This window comes from Nanorana parkeri, unplaced genomic scaffold (assembly GCF_000935625.1).
Source record: "Nanorana parkeri isolate BGI_ZX_2015 unplaced genomic scaffold, ASM93562v1 scaffold746, whole genome shotgun sequence".
In the NCBI taxonomy this organism is placed as follows: Eukaryota; Metazoa; Chordata; class Amphibia; order Anura; family Dicroglossidae; genus Nanorana; species Nanorana parkeri.
The window spans coordinates 704,573-722,333 of record NW_017307014.1 but is presented as its reverse complement, the minus strand read 5'-3'; the positions used below and the strand labels follow the sequence as shown (position 1 = coordinate 722,333).

Sequence of the window (17,761 nt, the reverse complement as noted above, 5' to 3'; positions counted from 1 at the left end):
GCGGCGCTCCGAGCGGGGTCATCTGGCAGTCTCCGGGCCACCTAAATTAGGACCCGGAGACTGCCAGATGACCCCGCTCGGCGCTAGGCATCGGGGCATTTTGACAAGTACTTGTCAAAATGCCCTGTATCGGGCCCGATTCCGATGCTAGCATCGGTATCGGGACATCCCTATTAATAATAATATTCTACGGGATATATATACCGCCAAAAGTCTGCACAGAGCTTTACAAATAAAGGAACAGTCCAGATACAAAACAATTCAAGGCAAGAGAGTTAGGAGGGCTCCGCCCATGAGAACATACAATCTAAAAGGTATACAGAATGTTATAGCTGTGAGGGGATGAGTTGATAGAGAAACATTTCAGTTGTTAGGTAGAGGTGAGATAGGCTTCCCTGAAGAGATATAATTTTTTAGGGAGTGCCTAAAAGTGGACAGAGTAGAAGATAGCCAGAAATATTGGAGTAGGGGGTTCCAGAAGATGGGAGAGGCCCTGGAGAAGTTGCGGAGATGAGCATGGGAGGAGGTGATGAGGGAGCTAGGTAGCAGGAGGTCTTGAGAGAAGCAAAGAGGATGGTATGGTTGATATTTTGAGACTAGGTTGGTGATGCATCTCGGGGAAGAGTTGTAGATGGTTTTGTATGATGATATTAGTATATTAAAGTTTATTTGTTGGGTGACCTGCACCCAGTGAAGGGATTGGCAGAGAGGGGTGGTGGATACTGAACAGTTGGTAAGGCAGAACCCACAGAGTTCCTGCATGTCAATAGTACTATTACCTTAGACACATTATAGACTGAGTCAGGCTCTCATTAGATTATCAGCTTCTAGTAAATATACCCCCACCTTCTTAGACCTCCGTTTTAGGTGAATCTGTATTCATTTGTTAAGCTATCCACAGTCAGCATAAATATTTGACAAATTGGGTACTTTTTTTATCACAAGGACTTTACTAAGAACAAGGGGAGAGCCGCTGCATAGATCAACAATGAAATAAAACATTTTTTATTTAGAAAGGGATTAGAACGATTTAGAAAGGGATTCTTACATGGGGATTTTCCTTTGTGAAATGCTTATCACATAAGGTAGTTATGGTGAAACCATCAATGATTTTTTAAAGGGACTAGCGATTTTACTGCAACTAATAATTTACTAAAGGCTTAGAGAAAAATATTTTATCCATAGACCTGACTGACCTTGGGAGAAGGGGCGGGAGGCGGTCAAGATGGACTTGATCATGCTGCATATTATTTCCTTTTTTTTTCTTTTCAATAACTTTTATGATTCACCTTTTACTAGAAAAGAGGGAGACTGACTGCTGGAATCTCATTCATTTCCTTCTCTCTCCATCAGCCCCCTAATGTGTACTTGGTATCTGTTATGTGTTTTGTTAGTGCCAGATATATAATATGTTAATAAACACAGTTTTTATGTTCTATGTTAAACAACTATGACATAACTAAAAGTATTCTAAAATCTCCAGTGTATTTAGCAGAAACGTATACAGAAATTGTTTTTGTTATGCTAAAGCCTTACAGCATTAAACATAACCCATCGAAATTGATTGGTTAGCTTGTTTTTCTGCTAGGAAATTAAAAGCTGAAAAAGACGATGATCCCATTTCCTTTTTATGCTCTGTGTGACATAACAATTTGATAAAGCATTGGCACAGCGTTGTTGAATTTAATGTCTGTCTTTATCTCTTTTCCAGGAATAGAGTTGTGCCCTCCTGGTCACAGATTCATGATCACAATGGTGGCCAGTTTCATTGGAATGGCTGGGCAGTTTCTTTTGCCAGGTTTGGCAGCTCTCTGCAGAGACTGGCAGATCCTCCAGGCTGTCATCATCTGCCCTTTTATCTTGATGCTTTCCTACTGGTAGTAAGTTATCCCTTTCTTTTCATCAATGAATATCAAAAACTATAAAAAATCATATTAATTTTTTTTATTTGCAGGGTTTATTGTATATGTATAGTTTCCCGCTGTCAAATCTAGAAACATGGTATCACCCTCAAATCATTGAATTCTAGATTATAGACTATAAAATATATTTTCCTACTGCTTGTCAGTTGACTCAATTTCTAAAAAAAATATACCCTGTGTAATAGTTAACAATCAGTAGTAGGAAAGAGCAAAACTTAGTTTCAACTTTCCCAAAGTTTGAAAGAAAATTGGGAGATTTCAGTAAAATGTCACTCGTTTTGGCTAAATACATTGAAATCAAGGGGAAAAGGGGAAATTCAGTATTTGGACACCAAGTGACAGTACCCTGCAGTGCTAGCAAGACCAGATATGTGGAACTACACAGCGAAAACTGGACTCGGCTCTTAAATGAAGCAATACAATTTATTAGGAACACAACACACACGTAACATAAAACAAGAATACAACAACCAATAAAAAAACTAGTGAGAACACAAGAAAACTAGTGAAACTAACAATATAAACAGAACGAAAACTCGGTTAATGCAGGGACAAATGGGGGTACAATAGCTAATGTATTGGCTGCATCTCAATGCTGGCCTTACCGGAACAGCAGCATTTTAGCCAATCAGAAGTGGTGGACTGTGCCTCCCAATAGGAGGGAAGACGACTCCGCCTTCTTTTTAATCAACAATAGATTAAGCTACTGGTGAAGGGGAGTGTTGCAGCATGCTTCAGGTGGATTGGTGGAATGTAAGAAAGAGAAGTGGATACACTGTCTGTTGGCTGGAGGGGTACATTGGATTTGTTGCTGATGAAAGGGGATAATAGAGGGATCTGTGACTAGAGAGGCAGCTGTAATAGAGGGGCATCTGTAATGGATTGGCACACATGCTGCTGTAATTGACGGTGGGACAGGACAGCTGCTCTAGGAGGGGGCTGATGGCTAGGTGGGACACTGTGTCAGATAGGGCGGTACTGTAAATGGAGAGAAGCACTATGAATGACTGATGGTGGTGGTGCTATGGCTGATCTTAAATTCAGAAATCAGAGAAAACTATCCTCTACATTAATCTTTAGGTTCCAACAAATGCATTGGATGTTCTGTATGACATTTGCTTTTACTGCGTAAACATCAAACACTTGCGAGTGCAATTTAATTCAGAATTTTATTTGTTATCTCTGAAAACATTAAAAGCACATAGCAGAGTCAGAGATGGCTTGTTTTGAAGCCCCAATGGACCATAGCAATTTTGACATTTCTTCTATGGGCCCTTTAATTCGGTAATAACTACGTCATTATTAAGGTAACAAACTAATACACATTTTTTTTTTAGGACTTATTTTGGTGATATTGCCTTGTAAAAATTTTTTTAATTTTTATGCAATCCGTAGCATAACAAAATACAAAAAAATGAGTGTTACTGTAAATAAAAAGTAAAATTTTGTGCCATTTAAAATAACACTAACATGATTCTGAAACAAAGCATTGAAACGTTATTTACAAATGAAAATAAAGCTTTCAATTTGTTGTGCCACTAAAAAAATGAACAAATGAAAGAAAGAAAAATGAAAAAAGTTTAAATATTAATAATTAGCAAAATAGAATAAAAAAATATCAGTAGGAAAATATTAGGGGAAAAGGGGAAGAATTAGTTCATTAGGGCTGATTATTGTAAACTAAGGGATAATAAGGGGCTAAATAGGAACACATTTACCTAAAAAAACTTGACAGACTGCTTTAACTGACATCATGTGCAGATCAAAGCTTTGTTCTGCAGATTAATGAATCAGAGGAGATACAAAAGTAACAATGTTGTATCTCTCTATCTTGTGTCTGAACAGTGTTTATAAAAACTGTGTCAGAAGTTCCATTTCTTTGCAGCAGCTTCTGTATTTACTGGCTATCATTTGGACAGTTGGGAACGGCTGGCAGGTGGCACATGCCCCGTGTACTTCAATGAATTTGTATACGTGTGTAGTTTGCCTAGTGTCCACAACTGGTTAATGTCTGAAGTCTGGGCACAGGTGCACATTAAGGCAAATATCACCCAAGCTACTCCTGGAGCAAATTGAGAGGTTTTTTGCGTCTTTGAAATGTCTCTGATGGCAGAATCAGAAATTAATTTTGACAAAATCACTCAGCTAAGTCTAGTAGCAGCTCCAGGCTCCCTCTGGGTGTTGGCAGGCAATGACCGCCAAAGCATCAGGACACAATTTCTCTCGAACACAAAGCACAGTCCAGGTTCAGGTGCAGTCACTGATTGTCTTTGCCTGATCATAAGTTAAGGCGGACCGTACACGTATAGATTTCTATACGCTAAACAGCGTGGACGGAGAAATACCCCTACCGTTTATTGTTTTTAGATAGCCTGCGACTGTCTGAATATTGGATATAATTAGATGCAGTCACTGTTTGGCTGACCATTTTCCACCCGGCTGCTTTGATTTGCCAAACTACAGCTTGAATTTGTGCTGTTTCAGTAGGAATCGTCCAAATTTTTAGACGTGTATAGCCAGCATTAGACAGAAAACCACCACCATGGCTGTGTTCCAGTACTGCAGTGAAGATAGTACATGCAGTGGTGGGGAACACACACAATTTAGTCCTTTTTATGGACAGAATTACCAAACTATTGATAAACTTTGTATTCATTGTGAACTTTATTTTGTATTCATTTTGAATGTAGCACATTATTTTTTCTGCCTTCTCTTAGGGCCCTTTAACACCATCATGCAATGGGCTGCAGTGCACACATTTGTGCCTTGAGGCACATTACGTTAGGCAATGCCAATCAAAATGTACAAGTAAATGTGTTTTACAGTACACAGAACAGCAAAAAGTTTCCCAGCACACTCACCAGCCAGCATGCAAAAAAAGCCTGTCTAACCGCTAAGTTTAAAAACAGAGGTTTTAGATACACGTCTTCTGCAGTGCAGAGAAACTCAACACACAGATCATATTCACCTGTGCATTGCATTAACCTGCAGGGTTCATAATGTGCATTATAGTGTGAACGAGCCCTTATTCTTCTACTTTTCCTGCCATTAAATAATCACTTCACTTATCTTTGAAGCATATTTCCAGAGTCTCTGAGATGGTTGATGGCTACAATGCAATTTGAAACTTCTAAGAAGCAAATTCTTCAGGTGATTCACAGGAACAGAGTGAACACAGAAATTGATATCAAAGGAGTGATCCCAGGTGGGCATTGTGTGCCATAGTAAACATAATGTAGTAAACTGTATATAGGCCTATTGTTGTTGTTTATTCTGCATGTGGTTGGTTGTCATGCTAATCCAGCAGCTTCAGGAATTTATTAGCCCCTACCTGAATCAAATATGGAGATCAGGAGTTCTGACCAACTACATGCTTGTTCCAAATTATTGACTCAAAATGCTGAAGCCAGGCAGCTTGCTTTTCAGAAAATAGGTCATCAGTGGCAGCCAGCATATTTCTCTGAGTACAGTTTGGTGTGTTGGACCATGCAAATACACATTTAAAAGCACATATGTACACTGGCAGTTGGGCTGTGATTGCTTTTTCTTTTGCATGTTTGACATGTTTTGTGGGTCACTGTAGTGGTTATTAATTTCTGTAGTGAAGATAGGAGCAGTACACGCTACTGTGCTGAATATACCAAGACAAAACCCAGAGGGGTTAATTTATAAAAGTTCCTATACTCGTCAGCACCATCTAAGGGTGCTAGTGCCTTGTGAATGGAAACTTTTATAAATGGACCCCAAAGCCTTCTGTTGCCGGTACACTTGTTTATTTAAACCACAAAGAAGTCTTCCGAAATAGAAGATACAGTAAATTTATTGTGCAGCCAACCTCTAACCGTAAACTGTCTTAGTTCAGTGTGCTTTATAAATCAGCCACAATCCAGTTAATCAACATCCCCACCAGTAGTCTTCAGTTAAGGACTGCTGCTGTCTGCATTAGGGCAGTGGGCTCTCTTCAGTGTTCCAACACGCTTCCTGCTATGTCTGCCCTATAGCTCTGCAATCAGCAGTGCTCATGTTTCCTTCTGATTGACTTGCCAGGGGTGTTGTCCTTAGCTGCAGACTACTTGAGGGAACAGGTTGATTTATAAAGCGCACAAAGTGAGACATCTTACCGTTAGTTGTGGGCTGCACAATACATTTATGAACTCTTACTGAAAATAATCAACCGGGTTTCAAGCAGAATTTGTTTTTACAATTTATGGCTAAAAGTATGTGAAAAGTACTCCCAATTATTGAGATGAGGTGTTAACCTTCCAACATTGTACCGTCAGTTTGGGGAAGGTCTTTTTTGTTCCAGCATGACTGTGCACAAAGCTAAGTCCATGAAGACATGGATTGATGAGGTTGGTGTGGAGGAACTAAACTGGAATGTTGATTGCAAGTCTTCTTATCCAACATCAATACCTGAAAGTATTCATAGGTGCTCATAAATGCTTTTTTGGCTGAATGGACACAAATTTCCACAGATACATATCAAAATGTGGTGGAATAATTTCGAAAAGAATGGAGGCTGTTAATAGCCTCAATTCGAGAATGTCAGCTCCATGCCAATGCTCATGGTTTTGATGTGATATGAAACAAATTATATAGGTGTGATGGTCAGATGTCCTCTAACCTTTGGACATACAGTGTATATTGTACTAATGCTAGGTGTTATGGTATTCACCATATATAATGCATGCGTATGATTGTTAAATGTCTGTGAACTCTTAATAGATGTGTTACTCTATTGCAGAATTGGAGAGAGAGCTAATCAGAAGACCAAAAAAAGTTTGCATTGTGAAAGTGGTGGGAACGAGGAACTTGTGGAAGAATATTCTTGTTCTCTGTGTGAATTCGTAAGTATATCAAAGGCATTGGCTGATGATGTCATTCTGCTAGGTGGATAGCTATCTGTCTTCTGCATGGTTCTAGTGAGAAATGTTCCCAATCTTGCATGTCTTATTCCAGTTTTCAAATATGCTGCTCATCTGTAAATATCCCTCTTTTGGGATAACCCAGTAATAAAGAGGGAGTTATATAATCTTAAGGAGTTCTCACAAACCTATAGGCCCGTCCGTATTAGGTAAAATGTTGTATACTTGATGCCTTATTCTCTTCTCCCAAGTGTACAGTTCAGCTAAAGAGGGTTTAGTTTTGGAGCTTCTGTCATTTTGTTTTCATATTTTTGATCACGAGCCATACACCATTCCCCCCAAACATATACTTAACTTTCCTTCACTCTTCCACCACTGTGTTTAGTGCAGTAGGCCATAGAAAATGCTCGGTTTCTCTGAGTAAGGAAGAGCATGTTACTCCATGTGACAGCACTGGGCCAATCAGTACTTTTACACGGGAGTCTATAACCCTTTGTAATCTAAGACTCCAGTAATTCGTAGCTTACACAGGGTTTTGCTTTCCCTGAAAGAGTGGTGAAGAAGCAAAATCAAGGTAAGTGTATGCTGTTATGAAGACCTAAATTACACTGAACCCTGATTGGCAAAGCACAAGCTCACTTAGGCCCCGTTCACACCATAGCACATGTGTTAGAATGCATAACCCTCATGCGCTGGCATTTTTAGCTTGCGCTGTTCTGTGCTGCTCTGCAATACATTTTAACACATGTTGCAATGTGTTTTGGATATTTTTCCTTCACTATTAACATACACTTCATTTGTGACCCGTTGTAGTGGGTAAGAAACGCACTGCAGGAAAATGTGAAATGTCCCTTTTTGTTTTCAGTGCACACTAACACATGTTGTATTGCATTGGGACTGTGTTCGGAAATGCACCCTACCCTGCTGGACTGAATGAGCCCTTTAAGTAGTAAAACACTATAGTACTACAGTACATATGTCCTCTTCGTTGGCTAGATGCGTTGTTGGTTAATGAGTTGCTACATAACAAGCCTAAGTTGTGCCATATTAAACAAAACACCCTGCTGCGGGACACCATTATAACATGGAGAGAAGTTAGGAAAATCTATGGTCTTAAGGGCACAATATCCCCACTCATGCCTCTGGTTTCGGCTCCTGCATTTCCCATAGGACTTACGTCTCAAACCTTCAGACACTGGCACTCCGAAGGCATACAGACCCTAGGCAATTTGATCAATTCCTGAGGGCTCTGCATGAACTTTGCGGAACTTTCAAACACCGTCTATTGCCTAAACACTTTCTCCAATACGCCCATATCAAACATTTTATAACCACCCACTTGCCCTCTCAAACTCAGATGGGACTGATGTACCTTTCCTTCGTCTCCTAGCCTCCCCACCCACAAAACTGTCTTTGTCTTCGCTATACCAATGCCTTAGCCTTACCTATCGCGACTCAGAATCATCTATACCTACATATGCTATCAAATGGGCGCCTTTGTTACAACTCACGCCGGCAGACACCCACCAGCTCCTACTTGATGGCTTCCATCTCTAACGATCAATGTCGAGAAACGCATTTTAAAATTATGCATAGAGCCTACTACGCTCTGAATTTTCGTCCTTCCTCTGGCACGGACGACTGGATCTCTGAATGTCCCAAATGTCATCTCACACACCCTAATTTAATACACCTCTTGTGGCAATGCCCACATATCCAAACACTCTGGCATCTTTCGCTACAATATATGTCGACACTATCAGGGATTCCTAGAGATTGCTCCCCGGCCCTATGCCTCTTTCATTCCCCCTCTGAATTGCCACAGACTTCGCAAACACCGCTATCACAATGGGAACACTACTGTATTTTGGCTGTCACAAAGAATATACTCATACATGGGCTCTCCCACCACACTCCTACGTTGCTGGAGATAAAGGTCACCCAACATCAGCTTATGTTACTCCATAAACTAGATACTAAGCATAATTTAGACTGCACAGATAAGTTCTTCCATACTTGGACACACTTCCTGACATCTGAATGCACACTGAATCAACTCAAGGATGTTATGTCTCTATTTAAACATTCCAAATGATACCTCCAAGATCAATCTACTGGCTCTTTGGGTAGACTCAATGTACTTTGACCTCAGCACACCTAGGCCCTGGTACCTCACAATTATAACACATTCAGGTACTGACGACCTATTCTCCACATTGCCACCATACTACCTTTAACAATCTGAAGCCCTTTCCGCACCCACATGCCCATCACAGTCTCGCACCCTTCATTTCCTGATTCTGATCCGTCTCACAAGCCACTCATGTCAACCACCTGAGTACACGTTATTGCAAGTGTAAGTTGTTACACATAAGTCAAGTATTCCAGAATTTGGTTTGCAATATCAATTTACACACTTTTGTTATGAAATAGCTTAGGTCAGTGACATGAGCCTAAAATGCTTTGCCATTTTGTTATGTTCTTATAGCACTGGATAATTTTACAAGTAATATGCAGACTCCTTTTATTCGGAGTCTTATTTTAGTCCATATCTTACGCTTTTGTATTGCCATACACTTTTCAATAAAAATCTACTTGGTGGAAAAAAAAAACAAGCCTAAGTTTATGGGATCCATGGGATGCAATGGCTTTCATTGTTTGTCACAAAGCCATTAAAAGTCTCATTATTTTACTTCTGTTATTCTTACTATGAAACCAAATGCCATGTGAGCAACAGTTTTCTCAGATATTTCAAAAATTGTTTTTCTATATGTAGATACAAAATATTATATAGTAATACTTTTGCTGCCCCATTTTTTGATCGCTACCTACATTAAGTCTTTGAATTATATTTTCTGGCATGTACAGGCTGACTGGATATGGGATACACCACTGTTTTGCCAAAAGTCTCATGGACCCTGAAGTCAATATGGGCACAAGCATCATGCACAACTTCTACGCCAACTATTTTGCTATGGCAGGGATTACACTGGCATCATGCCTGGCAATGTGCCCCGTTGTTGGATTTTTAGGGCGCAGAGGAGGATTGCTTCTATTCATGATTTTAACTGCTCTTGCATCTCTTCTTCAACTAGGACTTCTGAACTGTAAGTAACATATTAGCTGTGAATTGAGTACGTAACAAATCCTTGTCATTATAACAAACAATTACAATTGTGTAATAGAAACTCCATACTAATTGTTTTATAATATCTTTTATTGTAGATAGGTGTTTACTGCAGATTGTTAGGAATTCATGTTCACAGAGTATGTGTAGCAGGGCTCTTCAATTCTGAGTGGTTCTGAAGCTTATGTTAATGTTGAAAACCACATAGTGATGTGTTTGGGGATCGGAAATTCTGGATCTCATTGCTGATCCATATAAACAGACTCTAGCTGTCTAAAGGGGTTCTACATCTACATCTACATATACTGTATGTCATATCACAACAAATGACATACAGTATATCCTTTATCAACTATACTGCCTGGCCATAGAAATATCACCACCTGGATTTAGCTAAGCAAATTGGTAAGAGCTATAGGGGTGACTTCTGTTGGTCAGGTCTAGGTTCAGCAACGTTATGTGCCCGAAAAATGAGGTCAGCTGCCTACCTGAATATACTGAATGACCAGGTTTTTCCAGCAATGGATTTTTTCTTCCCTGATAGCACGGGTATATTCCAAGATGACAATGTCAGGATTCATCAGGCTCAAATTGTGAGAGAGTTGTTCAGGGAGTATGAGACATCATTTTTCAACAGATGGATTGGCCTCCACAGAGTCCAGACCTTAATTCCATTGAGAATCTTTGGGATGCTCTAGAGACTCTCCCGATTTTTCCATCATCACCACAAGATCTTTGTGAAAAATGAATGCAACTCTGGATGGAAAGCATAAGCTTATCGAAATGATGCCATGGCGAATGTGTGCCATAATCAAAGCTAAATGCGGTCAAACGAAATATTAGAGTCTATGACTTCTTTTTTGGACAGGCAGTGTATTTGCATGACACAACTAATAATTCCTTATGATTATGTATCAGTTTCCAGGCAATTATTCAGGTTCCAGATTTGTGGTCCAGTAATTGTATATGCAGATAAGCCAGGCAGGTCCCTTACTTTAAAAGGGAAGGCACAGGACATCCAAAGTGTCAGTGTATGGGATGCTACTGTGGGGAAAACACAGGAAAATGTACTTTAATTCTGACTGCTACCTGTTTAGACAATCAACCCTTTTGCTGCCTTTTTGTAGGTTCTCATTGTTGGGGGCTTTTTTGTTTTTAATTTAAATTTGTGGTTGAGGTAGCCTGTTACATTTAGCTGCTGTCTCAGTAATAGCAATCTTTTTTTCTCCAAGGTTTAAAATAAAAAGAACTTTTGCTTCAGGGAGTAGTATTTTGGGGTTTTCATTTATTTTAGCAGTATGTTTATATTTTATCTTGATAGGGCCTTTACTTTAGGTTAAATGACTTTTCCTGCAAGGTACTGTTTGATGAAAAAGCATGTGTCGCTACTAAATCTACCAGAGAAAAGGCTTCTTTTTTTTAAAAACTGAAATGAACCAGGTTGTGGTGCTGCTTCTGTATCTAAACCAAGTTAAGTGTAAAAAAAAAATCATTTCTGCAGCCAAATATGCCCTGCCAAAGTGAACTGTCACGAAAGACTGGCCATGAAAATTGTACTGTTCGCTTACACCACGTACAGCTTTAAGGCACCCCCAAGTGTGTTATTTGTGTATTTTCAAGGTTGTCCTCGAAGCTACATGGGACTACCTAGTCCGCCCATTTTGTATTGTTACTTGCCCTCATGGCACTGCCTAGCTTCCCTTTTCTGACTTTAGTTTGCCTATTAGCCCTAAACATGACCAGAATTTAATAACAGGATTCACCTCCCATAGACTTTATTGGATTTGCAGTTAAATTTGGGCTCACTGAATTTTAAACAGGAATCATTGAACCCTTGGCAAATTGAACCTGGGCAGATTTGCTCATCCTTAATTACAAGACCCCAATCAATATAATTTGATGAAAAAAACAGAGGCCAGTGTATCAAAAATGCAGCCTGTACATTCGTGCATTGGTGGGAACAGGTTCAATTAAAAGCAATGTATTTTATTTATAAATGGCAGATCGGTTGGTGAGAACAAGCACAGAGATTGGACTGCGATGTCCTCCACTTCTAGTCCTTCACGTCTACAAGCACAGTTATTAATACCAATAATGCTATCTGACTTTGAAACGGTCAATGTTCCATCTACAGGCCAAACTTAAATCTTATAAAGTTTAACCCTTGCTACTTTTGTGAAGATCGATTATTGAATAGCACAAAAATGGTGATATTCAAAATCTCCCCGCATCATTAAAAGAGAAATGTTCTCAGATGTGAGTTTCTCACAGATGGAGGAGTATAAATCCCTGTAGTAGTGATGGTCTTCTTCAATAATAAAAAGCCTACTCATTTCTTGCAAATAAACCTGCACATATGACTCATGACAGTGTGCAGCTAGAGAATCATCTCCATTTCTTCGTGTGCATTTCCATTGCAATTACATTCTATCTTTGGCTTCAGGGTTCATTAAGGGAGTCACTTCTGTCAAAGAAATTTAATCTGAATGTAATTAAATTTATATGCAAAGTGTTAAGTTGTTTAAGGTGATTGCACAATTTGATTAGATTTACTGATTTTTCTTTTTATTTACTTTTTTCTTTTTTTCTTTTTGCCTTCTTCCACACCTTCCTTTGGTGAAAAGTGATTGGAAAATATACTCTTCGTCCTGACACAGGTATGACATTGATTCTGAAATTCTTCCTTGGTGAACAGAATATTTCTGACAATGTAATATTTAGAAGTAGAAGTGACCTTGTCATTAAATTAAAATGGCCAATAAATGTGCCCCTGCAAAGGATAGAATAGTCACTTCTCCAGCCTCTGAACACTGCTGTGCTGCAGCGAAAGCGACACTTGAAGAATTCAACACTTCTGGAGGTACCAATATTTCAAGTCTGCTGCTTTGCTCAGTGGTTCCTCCTGCCATCCTCTGCGTCTCTACTATATCCTGCAGGGGTTGGCAGGAGAAGCCACTAGTCACTGTGGGGCACCAGGAATTGGACCTGCCCAGAAGTGCAGAATTCCGAAAAGTCTTCAGGGGGGTTACATTCTTCTTTGCATGGGGGCATATTTATTTTCTGTTTTATATTACAGTTTAATTGTACAATTTTACTTAACATTTACCATCAACTATGCAGTGTTACTACTTTACTGGATATATTGAACAGATTATTTTGTTAGAACCTAATACTAATAGTTGTTGGTAAATCTAAAGGAGCGTGTGCAAAGTTTGTACACTCAGATTATGATATGTGTGTCCAGCTGTTATCTAACATCACCCCTAAACTAAATCCTAGCACCAGACTAACTCATTGTTCTGCAAGCTCGCTTACTCACCTGTTACTGGCAGTGCAGGAGCTAGGTCCTGTGACACTCAAGGTGAAGATGCTAAAGTGCATCCGCTCCTCCCAAAAGATGAGTTGAGTGGAGCTTGAGGCCCCCTTCAGTGTTGTACTGCTTTAGTGCACACACATTAAAGTGACACTAATCTCAGGAGTTAAATCTCAAAAATACATTCAGGTACACTATCTATCAACAAAAATGAATCTTACTTGTATCACTCAGCTGTAGATCCTCATATTATCTCTGAATTGGTGCTGACACTGTCCTTCCTTTCTGGAGGGGGGCTACTTTGCTCCCCCATGGTCCCTGTGTGTGTTGTAAAGTAGACACCGCTCCAAGCTCGCTCCTGTGATGGACTACAATCTCACATTTAGTTTACTAATTTGTATTGAAGTTATTGTCCAAGGGAGTGAGCTTGGAGCGGTGGCTACTTCACAACACACACAGGGACCATGGGGAACAAAAGTAGACACCCTCCAGAAGGAAGGACAGTGTCGGCACCAATTCAGAGATGATTTGAGGATCTGCAGCCGAGTGATACACAAAAGGGATACATTTTTGTTATTAGTTGAGGTACTTGAATGCATTTTTAAAATTTAACTCCTGAGTTCAGTGTCACTTTAAGGTGCCGATGCTTTTTAATGGCCTGCCTAATGCACCAAAAGACACCAAAAAAGATGCATGTACTTTTTGTGGAACGCAATGCACTACAACACACGGTAATGCAAAGAGGTTAATTAAAAAAGATAGAGCTATTAAATATGTGGTTTACCTGTTTTTACCCCTTGAGACAGCAAGCAGGAGCAAAGAAGAGCCCTCAATCTATTGTGATTTAGTATAGCTTTTATAAGAGAACTGCTATCTGAACAGAAAGAGGGAAGAATGCAGTACAGTAACTTTACATTGTCTCAGTCTGTGGTAAAAATGTTTTTTTCGCTGGGAGAAAATAATGTATGATTACTGTTTCCTCTTGAATCCTTCACTGTGTTCAGCTAGCCATTGCATTTCTGTTATAAAACCAATACTTGCAATCATGATAAATCTACATGTGTTTAACCTACTAGATTGGGAGCATTGCTCTTCCTCCTTGTCAGGAAAAGAAGATCCATACTTACTTTCATTTACAGACTGTTTGTTCCTGCTGTCCTCCTCGGGTAATCTCGACAGGGCCAATCTTATAATGATACAGCCTAAGGCAGTTGCCTCAGGCAGCATCTCATTGGGTCACTTGGGGGTGTGTGTGGAGGTGTGCCTGCCGCCTCCTTTCCAGCCAGAGTGTTCCAGGTTTATAAAAGCTCTTACCCCGGTAACATGCAGCGCCAGCCGTCCCCTCCTCCCGGGCAGCGACAAGTGTAGGGACGCCCCTGAATCTAAACTACAGACAATTGCAAATCATTTGTCAGCACCGACTCTGGAAAAAGCTGATAGCTAATTAAAACCTGTGGCTGGACTCAGTGCCTCCCCTGACTTTCGGGTTTACTGGTCATTGCTAAGAATAAGGATGTCCAGCAAGCAATAATAAGGGTTTCAGGTGGCTGGAAATGTACCTGCATCTGCCATCCCCCACACCGTGCACTGCTGTAGCATGTTGCACCACAAGCAGCTGCCTGGTCTGCCTATGTGTCGGCACGGTACTGGTTACTGGGAGCATCCAGGCAGCTACCACTTGTTTCCAAACTCTTTTTCTAGTGATCTCTCACAAACCAGTGATTAATGTGCTGCTTGTGCCAGATGAGAAAGTCACATGTAACGATTTTGGTGTCAAAAAACAACATGATACAAAGTACAATTTCTAATTATGAACCATAGTATAACCATGATATGGTATAACATTCTTTTTTCTTTCTGTAGGCATGAGTGAGACTGTGAAAAATAAATTCTCCATCGTGTTCTCAATCATTGGCATGTTTTCATCTCATGCTGTTGGAAGTTTAAGCGTTTTTTTCTGTTCAGAAATTACCCCCACAGTGATCAGGTATGGATCTTTTGGTACACATATTTGTTTCAGAGCAAATCTTTTTTTTTTAGAAATTTATATATCTAATTTTCTATTAATTGAATAGACTCTGACATGTTCTGATTTGATTTCATTCTGGTTTCCCTGATATTTTTTCTTCTTCGTGTTACTCAACCATTGTAACCCTTATTGCACTGCAAAAAGTCTCTTGCTGAGACTTTTATGCCTTCTACGTATCATTCTCGATTGGTGACAACTTGTTGAGAGGAAGAAGAAGGAAGACATTATGTGGGCCACAGTATGGCGATGCCACAAGCTGTCAAAATATATATGGATAGCTATATTCAGGCAGTAAATCTCATTTTAAATAGGGGGAATGTGCTTGATCGTGTTTCTGCTTATGGCTACATTTACCTAAATTTCCAGATTACAAATTATTGAAAGCAGTGTTTTGAAATCTGGAAGTTAGTAAAAAATTATTAGACAAAAACAGCAGTGGGGACACACGTTTTTAGTGTTTCCAAGTGTTACTGAACTGTACCATAAATATTTTGTAAGTGTGCACTAGGTTTTGTGCCTATGAAGCATCAAATTTCAAGTTGAAGTAAAGTTAAAATGAAAAAAATTAATGCTGACAGGTAGGATTTCTACGGCAGAAGAGAATCTGCATGTACTTTCTGTCATAAATGCTCCCTTCCTATCCTGTCAGCGTTTGTGTGCACTGAGCCGCGCATACACAAGTCCTACTGGCTACTTTTCTTCCCCATAGTTCCTGTGTGTGGTGTACAGTAACCACCGCTCCAAGCTCACTCCCGTGATGGACTATAATCTCATGTTTAGTTTACTAATTTATTTTGAAGTTATAGTCTATAAGAAGCAAGGTTGGAGCGATGGCTACTTTACAACACAAACGTGAGGACCATGTGGAACAAAAGTAGCCACCCTCCAGAAGGAAGGACAGCGTCAGCATCAATTCAGAGATGATTTGAGGTTTTACTGCTGAGTGATACACAAATAAGATAAATTTTTGTCAATAGTTAAGGTAGTTGAATGCATTTTTAAGATTTAAAGGAGAACTATGAGGTTAAGTCTTTTCCCCATAGTTCTCCTTAGGGTAACGGGAGGACCCAAACTAGCATCCTCCCGTCACCCTAGGCTCAGTATACCGCGAGCTGTAGCTCGCGGTATACTGAGACGCCGCAGTATACCGCTAGCTGCTGCTCGCGGTATACTGAGACGCCGCAGCTGAAGCGGATCCCGACAATTGTGCCGGGATCCGCCCAGCTGCGTGACTGACAGCTGGCTCTGCCTATCTAGGGGCAAAGACAGCTGTACCAGCCCCCTACCCCGTCCGTTCCGCCAGTCAGCGCTGGCGGAGCGGGGAGGGGGGAATCCTGCCCCTCCCCTGTCACGGCAGAGAGCTGTGACAGGATCGAGAGGTGAGCGAACGCCGGTATGTGTTCGCTCACCTCCCGATCGCCTGAGCCGACCTGTGAAAGTCTCATTGTCACAGGTCGGCTAGAACTATGAGGTGAGTGAAAAGCACCCACCTCATAGTTCTCCTTTAACCTTCTTTTAGTGTCACTTTCACTTTAGATTCATTAACAGGAATGTATCTTTTAAGCTGTAGGTCCACCTATTGAAAACTCGCAACTTACCATCTATATTGAAACCGAGGAGTCTTTAATATATGGGGAAAAATTTTAAAATCTGGCTATTATGGGCAGGAATGGCCCTTTTTTTCTTTAAGAATTGTATTTGTCCTTGAAAGAGCAACCTGGGTCATAGAGGTGCTGATTTAGTCCTGGCCTGCTTTTGGTGACTGTACGTTTGTGGACTATCTTATTTAAGTATCCAAATATTCCATGTTTAGTATCTGTTCTCATTATTTGTAAAATTGTTCCCCTTGAACTATCAAATAATATTTTTTTTGACTGATGCAATAAAACTTTGGTCTGTTTAGTTGAGTCATGTTGCTTTGAAAACTCACATATAACAAAGTGTAAACTGACACACCTGTTTTATTTCTGAGGCATACTCTAAAATGGTTACCAGGTTAACATGACTCACCTGTAGCCTTTCCTTCTACATTTTTAATTATGATTTAGATACTCTATAGTTATCCTTTTATTGCCTAAAGCATCCTCTCCCTACAAGGCTAGAGAGTCCGGTATGGTAAATAAACGCAGACAAAACAAAGCATACAAGTACTTAAAGCAAACCTTTTAACAAAAATGAAAATATGCCTCATGTCATCCCTCCCCACTTTAATGAATTAGATGCACCTTTTTTTCTCATGCTAGCTTCCTCCATGCCAAAAAAAACATAGATCACTTCCATGCCCCTATTATGAAGAAGCTTCACTTGCCAGAATTTATTTGGCTCCTTTAAAATAAGGCCAGAAATTGTTTCCTTAAACTCCTCCAAGGTTAAACTAAATTCACTATCATCTGCTCCCTAGCCGTTCACTGTTCACAATTGCCCACCTAAGAACCATTACTCAGCTTTCATGCTCAGGTGCAATGAAAGGCAAACAGATCTGTATACTATAAAATCCCCTAAAAC

At 40.0% G+C, this 17,761-nt stretch overlaps 1 protein-coding gene across 1 annotated transcript in view; it reads left to right on the top strand.

Moving 5' to 3' along the window:
• SLC22A23 (solute carrier family 22 member 23) overlaps positions 1-17,761 on the top strand; it is a 131,309-nt gene that overhangs the window by 94,529 nt on the left and 19,019 nt on the right. The window contains exons 4-9 of the mRNA XM_018564355.1: positions 1,712-1,880; positions 5,000-5,127; positions 6,667-6,769; positions 9,656-9,894; positions 12,539-12,571; positions 15,091-15,214. Of these exons, the coding sequence (XP_018419857.1) occupies positions 1,712-1,880; positions 5,000-5,127; positions 6,667-6,769; positions 9,656-9,894; positions 12,539-12,571; positions 15,091-15,214 (796 nt within the window). The remainder of the gene's footprint in view (positions 1-1,711; positions 1,881-4,999; positions 5,128-6,666; positions 6,770-9,655; positions 9,895-12,538; positions 12,572-15,090; positions 15,215-17,761) is intronic.